General features: G+C 42.0%; 1 protein-coding gene and 1 non-coding gene across 4 annotated transcripts; both read right to left on the minus strand.

Annotated features, from left to right (window-relative positions):
- slc25a3a (solute carrier family 25 member 3a) lies at positions 1-9015 on the minus strand. 3 transcript variants are annotated; one of them, XM_076722076.1, is made up of 8 exons: positions 8930-9015; positions 8245-8411; positions 5873-5997; positions 5230-5409; positions 3806-3987; positions 1494-1666; positions 1217-1327; positions 1-469 (listed from the first exon to the last, which is right to left on the minus strand). In XM_076722076.1, the coding sequence occupies exons 2-8, from the start codon at positions 8384-8386 to the stop codon at positions 309-311; spliced, it is 1074 nt and encodes a 357-aa protein (XP_076578191.1). In that variant the 5' UTR covers positions 8387-8411; positions 8930-9015; the 3' UTR covers positions 1-308. The 3 variants fall into 3 exon arrangements, with proteins under 3 accessions (XP_076578191.1, XP_076578190.1, XP_076578193.1); XM_076722075.1 differs by lacking the exon at positions 5873-5997 and adding an exon at positions 7068-7192; XM_076722078.1 differs by having other exon boundaries at positions 5873-7192; positions 8930-8992.
- LOC143315570 (small nucleolar RNA SNORA53) lies at positions 951-1153 on the minus strand. The gene has a single exon (XR_013076140.1). It is a non-coding gene; the product is annotated as a small nucleolar RNA SNORA53 (small nucleolar RNA).
- Positions 9016-9041: the final 26 nt, after the last annotated feature.

Here is a 9041-nt window from a genome sequence, read left to right on the forward strand (position 1 = left end):
TTTAAGGGCCATAATTCTTTTATTAGAATTTCAACAATTTTCTAATAACAGGAAATCATAAAACCAGACAGGTGTTTCTACTGAGATATACTTTCTGTCCAACTCCTAATAAGCCAAGAGTGACACTTCCATCCTCTCTCCTTGCTTGTTTTTTTCTGTTTTTAAATATACAGGAGTAGCAGCAGCCCTGTGCTCTGTGCAGAGCAGCAGGAGCTGAGGACTTAAATATAGAAAACTGCTGTGTGCGCTGTGGAAGTTTGGGGTTCAAGGGAGCTCAGTGGAGGGATGGAGACCGGAATGGGGGTACTTTACTCTGTGAGGCCAAGCTTCTTCTTCAATGACTCTGGCATCTCAGGGGGAGGGGGGCGGGGCAGGCGGAAGTACACCTTGACAGAGTCATAGATGAACCACTGCAGGGCAGTCAGAGTACCAATCATGATGATGCGGGCAATCAGACCCTTCCAGACACCTAAACAGGAAACACAGAACATCACTCAGGCACATTCCTGACCCCCAGAGAACTCAGAGGTTCACACCTTACTCTGGGCTGGGAGAACTTAATCATTTAGTTTGTCAAGTAGTCCTTTAGTTTTCTGTTTTTCTTTATTCTGTATTTTTCTTTTAGTGCACAAAGAAACAGCAATTCTGATACTACCTGGTGGTGTTGCAATTCATACCAAAGGTGTTTCTAATATTTTGTTCACCTCATTCACATGGAAAAATAATAAATATGTAACAGGTATGGGGTGCATGCTGAATTTACAGCATATTAAGAAGTCTATCTTGATATTAAAAAAAGGGCTTATATTTAGCATTTCTACAGCATGAATTGTTACTTCAGTTGTAGTGTGTTGGATTGTGGCTGACCTGTTACAGCAACAAGATGCTACAGTGTATTCTTTAGGATGACATCAACAAAAATTATCAGTCAGTTGGTCTTTTATCAGCAGCATGTCCGTCTCCCAGGATAGCAGAACTGGGAGCTCCCTGTCCGCAGAGGACAGGGTTGCCAGTACTGCATGTGGGCTGGGGGACAGGTAGACTGTTCTCACACGCCAATGACTCAAGCACCTCCAACTGTACAGCCAGAAAGCTGCTGAGGAGCTCTACTCAGAGCAAAGCATCCTCCAGAGGTGGATCTAAGGAGCGTGTTGATCAGAGCCTCGTAATACAAAATATGTTACTGTTGACATTATTGTGTAGCGTTGATACAGACCTTTGGGACCCAGCCTCTTGAGGACCTGGAAAGCAGTGCTGCCCGACTCCTTGTTCAGCACAGACACCACAGAGTCAGCAGGGTGGGACACAATGGCACAGAACACACCAGCTGCAGACAGGGAGCAAACAAAACAAATTAGAGTACTGGACTCTGCAATCAGCTGGAATAACTGAATTTTACACGAACACATGTTGAGAGAAGTTCCACAAAAGAATACTGGCAACTTGTCAACCACCAGGTGTGCGTACTGTCCTGTTCAGATGTTGTTACTCACCAATGTAACCAGCCACAAAGGTGACCACCAGCTGCTCAGATTTGCTGCACTCACTGCGGGGCTTGGGAACAACAAACTTGTACAGCATCTCCACAGTGCGCTCAAAGCAGGCAAACTTCATCATGGTGTAGGGGATCTGCCTCATCCACAGGGGCACCACACCCTTATAGAAACTGGAGTGGAACGAAGGAGGAGTGAAAGTGTGAGTTCACAAGAAGCATGAAGCGTCTTCATATAATCTGCAGTTTGTGCATCCAGGAGAATAACAAATCTAGGATGCAGTGATGAAAAACTGACATTTTAGTAGCTCTGGTCTATCCATGACAGCAAATAATTTTGGCTCTTTCAAATGTTAATTTATTTCCATGTCATATCACGCAAATATTTGTCGTCATTTGCTATAAATAACAATAACAGCAGCAAAGATACTCATGGGCCAAACATCTACCATATGAAATGAATAAATCAAATGCACTAACATATCAAATCATTACACAAAACAAAAAAGTGCATCCCTCAAAAATTGTTCTCAAACGCCTGCTGAATGGGGACATCCACACTATTGTTGTTTTAGCTAGGGATGAGCGAGTACACCACTATCTGTATCTGTATCTGTTCAACCATCTAAATTATCTGTATCCGTATCTGTACTCGGAGTGAGCGGGGCCTAACAGAAATGGATGGGGCTTAAATCAGTACATTATTTTAAGTCTGAAATTGATATACAATAAAAATATTAATATAGGCTACTTTGTGTGTTCAGCTATATGTGTGTAAATGGTCTGTAAGACTGTTTATTTTTTAATGATCTGTGTGAACTTGGTGATTCATGCAAACATCCAATGATGGCAAACAGGGAAATAATATGTCAGCCTTGTTCACTGTATTCTTCTCAAAAGCACCGCGTTCAGTTCGAGCAAAGTTTTCCAACTGATTTTATATCACCTGCCAAACTAAGAGCAAGCAGGCGGTGAAAAAAAAAAAAAAAAAAACCCCGACCGGAGTGGAGGCAGTGACCGACGCGGCACGAGTGGTTTTCAGCTCTGTCTTGTCAAATGCACCTCGTATGTTATGAAACAAGTTCACCAAGTAACTTTAAATATCATACAAACCGACATAGAGGCGAGCTGAAGAAAACCTAAGGAGTACTGAGGAGAGCAACGTGAGCTACAGACGTGTCCGTGTAGGGAGGGGCGGATGCTGTGTGTGACTGGCCAATCACAGAGCGTGAATACAGTCGGTTACCCAATGAGGATTCTCCTTCAGCACGAGTACGGATATTGACGAGTTTTACTACTAGTGTAGTTTTAGCCTTAGCACCGCTAGCTGCTACCGCAGCTGCTTCGTATTCTTTCAAAACCGCTTGAACCGATGAAGACTTTTCAGGTGAGCAATAAGATTTGTCGTGGGCCAGGCTTGGGTCCTGTCAGTAAGGCGCGATAAATGACGTAACCAGCGCGTCATGGCCTACTTGGGGCTCCTCAGCTTGCAAACAGTTTCCCTAATTTAATAAATTTATCGGACCCTTTTATCGGCTAAAATGTACCTATCGGATCGATTAAAAATGACGTAATTTCTCCCCTAATTGGCCAATATTTTATCGGTCTGATAAATAGCGTGCATCCCAATATATTAGTATTGAATAAATGTTCATTGTGACCAAAAACAGATATTGCCAGGTGCTACTGTGTGAACTAACACTGTTTTAATAAATGCATTTATGTAAGTTTACACATTTTTGTGCACTCTCGGAAACAAGGAGATGCTGCTATCTGCTGTTAAGTGCACTAACACTGTATTTTTCACTAAAGTGCAGATCGACTAACAGATGATGCAGAGAATAACATTAGCTTAAAATAAATGATCATGTAAGTTCAGCAACTGTGTCTCATTCCCTACGACTAAATTATGTTTTATCAGATGCATAACAACATGATACTAGTATTACATAGTGGCAATCAGCAGCCCTGCTCTCTGAATACCGGCACTGGCCATTAAAAGACTAATATCGGTATATAGTAAACTGCAGACTGGATTTTTTTTTTTTACTACAGTGACAGAGTGATGGCTTTCGAAGTTGCAATGGTGTTCCTACTGACCGAAAAAGAAAAAAGAATACTAATATATGATCATTTGACACGTACTGGCCAGTACTAGGAGCTCCCTGCCTGCACAGGATTCCGTCATCAGAAATCAATATTCTAATTATTAGTCAACGCCATCATTCATAATTACTTACTTATTGTCACTTAGTGAGAGTGACTGATGACTAAACTAAATGCTGAGAAATTGTGAGAAGGTAGCACACTTACGCCCAGAGCCCCTCTTCTGCAAACATCTTGGGGACACACTGTCTGAGGGTGTTGGCGTAGCCTGGCTGGGTCTGGATACGAACCTTGACAGCCTCCATGGGAGCCAGAGCAATGTCAGCAAAGAACTCTGCACTGGCTGAGGCAGCCAGGTACAATGACGTCCTCCACAGGTAGGTGTTCTCCTGTTGGGGGAAAGCACACAACAAATGGTCAGACAAATTAGGTGACAGACACGCATCGCTTGGAATTCTCTTACATTACTCAGCACCTGTAAGACAACAAATAGTACTTAAGAAACTGCCAATCAAAACTATACCTTTGGTGCAATGTGGTTTCCAGATCATGATATGTCAGGAACCTGGATTAAGTCTGGACACTCTATATGTTATAAAAGCTAAAAGCCTTAATTTGCCAAGACACCAATGTTTGCATGTGAGTTGTCACTCCGGATTTATGTAGTGAAGACTTTAAAGGAATTTAAGAAAAGCTATTTAAGTATAATTTTGGCTAAATAGAAATTATAATGCATGATTCAAGTGAGCATTTTCCAGTGATTAATATGTTGTCTTCACTTGGCTCTTTTTTTTTTTTTTTTTTTTTTTTTTAATAAATGGAGTATGGAGGACTGAGAGCTTCATCACATGATGCAATGACAATCAGCTGAAGATCAGCAAAACCAATGAACTTGTGTGTGTGTGCTTCAAATATGAATGTGGCTGAAAAGAATCTACAAATTGTAAAACGGGGATACTTCACATGCACATCTTCAACCAAGCAGCACATCTAGTTCAAGACGGGCACCCAAGAGTAGTGTAACCAATTCAGTATTGCACCTAATTGGAAACGTGGTCACAATCTCCCCTTTTGTTGCTTAGGTAAGGTGTTGAATAATGGCCACAGAAGTGTTTTTGCAGAAAATCATGATGCAGCAGTGAAGATGACCTTTGACTTTTCAGATATAAAATGTCATGGTTGTCATGATTAAAGTATAAATTTTTGAGTTATGGCAAAAAACATGTTTTGTGACATTACATTGACCTTTAACCACCAAAATCTAATCAGTTTACCCTTGAGTCCAAGTGAATGTTTGTGCCAAATCTGAAGAAATGCCATCAAGGCGTTCCTGAAATATCACGTTCCTGAGAATGGGATGGAAGGACAGGTGAATGCCCGTATGTATGGACAACCTCAAAACATAAATCCTTCTGCATAAAAATAACCATATCTAACTGCAGTCTATTGAAAAATTAATTTGATCAAAGTTCAGCTCGTTAATGACAAATACAAACTATAACACAGATATTTGCCATTTTCAGTTAAGGTTTGGTCTTAAAATGTACCCCAAGATTTATGATGAGCACCTGTACTCATGTAAAAACTAGATGTATAGATAGCTGTTTGCCAACAGGTGTTTCACAACTCACCTCTCCCAGCAGGTCACTGTAGAAGATTTTGAACACCTCATAGAAGCCAAACTTGCACAGTCCCTGCATGGAGTAGCCGATGAAGGTGGGCGCCCAGCCCTTTGCCAAGCCTCGAACACCATCTTCCCTCACAGTCACTGCAAAGCCGTTGCCAATGCTCTTGTATTTACTTGGGTTCACCTGAGGAGGTGAACATGACAGTGTGAGGAAACATATAAAAATTTATTGGCAGCTCTGGGATCTGGCGTTCTAAGCAGATATTCAGATATTCATGGTGTGAGTCGCCTTTAGTAAGAGCCGGTATGGGACTTCAAATCTATTTTTTCCTTAAATGTTTACGTGTTTTGAGAGAATATCATTTTCCACAAATACTAGAACCTAACATTCCCCGAAAGCACCAAAAACGAAATTTAGCAAAGGCTACAGAAACACTTAATGTGCAGGTTTTATACATATACAATTCACAAAATAGTGAATAGGGTTTGTCTTACACAGCCCTTTGAAAGCAGCCTGCTCAATTTGGAGTGATTTCAATTTTGTGTGCAACTACAGCACTTAGGATCACACATGAGGACCATGGCTGAGAGGTTGGAGGAGTTACAGGCTCCTTGTTGCTGCTGTGAGGTTGAGCTTCCATACAAACCTGCAAACGGCACTTGACAAGGTCGAGGGGCACCACTGCTGTGTGTGTGAGGCCGCAGCTCAGGATACCCCCAAAGCCACACAGAGCATAGTACTTTGAGGAGCCAAACTCGCAGCTGACATCCTCTGTGGTAGAAGGGAGGGGACACAGCATGCAACATGCATAATCACATGCAACACGGGACAAAAATCAACACCAAAACAGAGCCACATAATTGAAGAGTTGTCACAGCAGAGGCAAAACTACCAAATCTTTCCTGAGGACAGTTTGCCTATGTGCCATATGTGAACAGTTTGAATTTAGTGTCAGAACTCTTCCATTATAGATGGCTCTGCCACTAACGTGCCACCATTTATTCAGAGAACAAACCCAAGGTTGATAAAATTATTGTACACAAGTGATTTAAGTATGGACTTTGAAGGACCACATTGGTGTGTTGTCAGTTAGGTAAATCACTACAAAATAACGAAACGACTGCTCACCCTTTTCTAAAGCATATCACCACATTTTTAATTTGTCTCCTACCTTACATGCAACCACTGGTGATGCAAAACATCACTGTGGTCCTACAAAGTTGTGAATAAAATCATTTATGCAAAAATGTAATGGATTAGCACCACCGAAGGTATATTATTGCGTTTTACACTTGTACCACATGTTTTTCTTAATCATAACACCTGTGCCTTATCAAATGTAGGACTTCTTGGTAAATATTTTAACTGGCAGTACAAGGTCAGTCAGTCAGATGTTAATGAAGAATCAATGGCTGTCAGATGTCAGTAACATGTGTTGCGTATCTCATGTATTTAGATCATCCTGACAGACAAACACCTGATTGTGTCATAACACAGTCAACATTCAGGACATATCATTCCCTGATCCATCTGTCCTGACCCTCCACCTACATGAGCCCTCTAGTGTGGATTGAGTGGGGGGTCTGAGGGTGGTGAGGCAAACAGAAATCATCTAACACATCAGAACACTGGTGCATAAATCATGCAGCCATATTAAGATCACTCCAACAAGTCACAATCATGGGAATCAATACGTAACGACAAACAACTTCACAACTGAGTTGACGCCATGCCTCCCATGCAAATTGGTGGATTTTCAAAAAGACAAACAAAATCAGCACGGTTATTGTGTGGATGAGGCGAGACGTTAAAAAACAAGGCACCGAGCCACAGAGACAGACCTGCATTCTGCATTTGACCAGATCGAGAGGAACGACAGCTGTATGTGTGGTGCCACAGCTCAGAATTCCACCAAAGCCGCACAGGACGAAATACTTCTGAGAGCCGAACTCACAACTGTCTCCCTCTGAAGAAACACAGGTGAGAGTCTTTGAACGTCTAACTGTCTAAGAGTTTGAACAATCCAGCTGGATAAAGAAAGTGCCTTCACTTTAAGCTAGACTTCTTGCAAACCAAAAGCTGCAGTAGGGAGACAATGTATGGTCCCCTGATACCAGCAATGCATAAAACATGGACAGAATCACAGAAGGATAAATAAAGCAGAATTGGCTGTAAAACGTGGAATACAACAGAATCCGAAACGTGGGGGCAATTTATCTAAAAAAAATAAGAAAAAGGGTTTCCCATCTCATTTTAAATGTTCATTTCACATTGCCTAAGCCAAATTGTAAAAACTGTAAAACACAAAATTGAGAAGAATTTACACAAATGTGGTTATGGAATGTGGAAAAAAATTTAAACAGAAAAGTCGGGGTGAAGAGGATCAAGACTTAAACTTAAAACTTGCTGGGCACTGAGGATTTGTTAATGGAAATTTTACAAAACTCAAGGAGAGACTTGAATATTTGTCACTAGATAGTTAGCAGCATTACAGTTTGATGTCAAAGCAATTTTGGCTACTGTTATTACAAGCCGTCATAAAAATGTAATGCCAGTACAACGTGTTCTCCACGACCCCTGAAAATCTCACCGTCTGAGATCAAATGATTTCTGGACCTGTGTTCCATTATGTAAAAAAAAAAAACTACAGATTTCCACAAAAACAGTTTCATTCATCTCGAATCAACTACCGTTATTTGAAAGAAAGTACGACAAGCAATGCAGTGCAAAGTCAAGATGCCACTTTGTCCTTCCTTGTCCTCCACAGGTAACGTTAGCTTATATGCAGCAAAGGCCTGGCAGCTAACTGTCTCAACTATCTCATCTTTTATCGTTCATAACATTTAAATTCATTTAGCGGTAATGTACAACACGCATCAAGACCACTGTACGTCACACTAAATGCATCTATGCTGAACAACGCAGTGAAGTTAGCCACAACTTGGTGAATCTGGTGGCTAGGCTAATGCAGCTAACGCTGGCCCTTTAGCCAGCCTGCGGACTCTGCGCCGGGGTTACCGTCTGCGGTGGCAGCTGCTGCTAGCCTGCGGGTCCTCTGTCCATGAAAGCTCTGTTGGGGTTCTTCCACTTTCTGGAGGGTGAACAAGGGAGCGCTGAACGGGTTAGCCCGGGCTAGCTGCGTCAAAGCGGTCGGGTACATGGTGGTGTCCTGCCTGCTGGCGGAGCTGCGGCGTAATGACCAAGAAATAATGTTAGCTCGAGCTAACTGGCAGCGGTGACTGGTAACGCACTCTACCCCCACCAACTCTCTCTCACACACAATCACACAGAAGGATGCCGTGTCACGTGCTGGTTAGCTTAGTGAGGTGTCTGTATGACCGTGAACAGGAAACGCTTAGCTTAACATTTACATTGCTGAATAAACACATGACTACTACTAAGATGGCTACATGAATACTTATGTAATGTCGACACAAGTTACAGGACACTGCTGTTCTTCATCTGTAATGCGCAGTCCAGGTTTCCAAAGCTGCCTGCCTGGTATTTTCTAGCTAAAATGCTATGCTAACTAACTTACATGCTAAGCTAATTTGACCGCTCCAAGGTGGAAGGTCACAAATGGTAGAAGTCGCGTAAACATTCACATAGAAGAGATCACAGGTCCGTAAAAATACGCCCTCCATAATGACTGGCGATGTAATATTTCATATATACATATTATTAGATGAATTATTGCACTCACTCTGTAAGTATCTTAAGATGGCGCCTCCGCTTGAATGGAACCGGCTGCTCGGAGAGGCCGAATGACCTCGCGGTAAATCGATTTGTCCTTTCGTGACGTCACCGAGAAGCCT

This window comes from Chaetodon auriga, chromosome 22, assembly GCF_051107435.1.
Source record: "Chaetodon auriga isolate fChaAug3 chromosome 22, fChaAug3.hap1, whole genome shotgun sequence".
NCBI lineage: Eukaryota > Metazoa > Chordata > Actinopteri > Chaetodontiformes > Chaetodontidae > Chaetodon > Chaetodon auriga.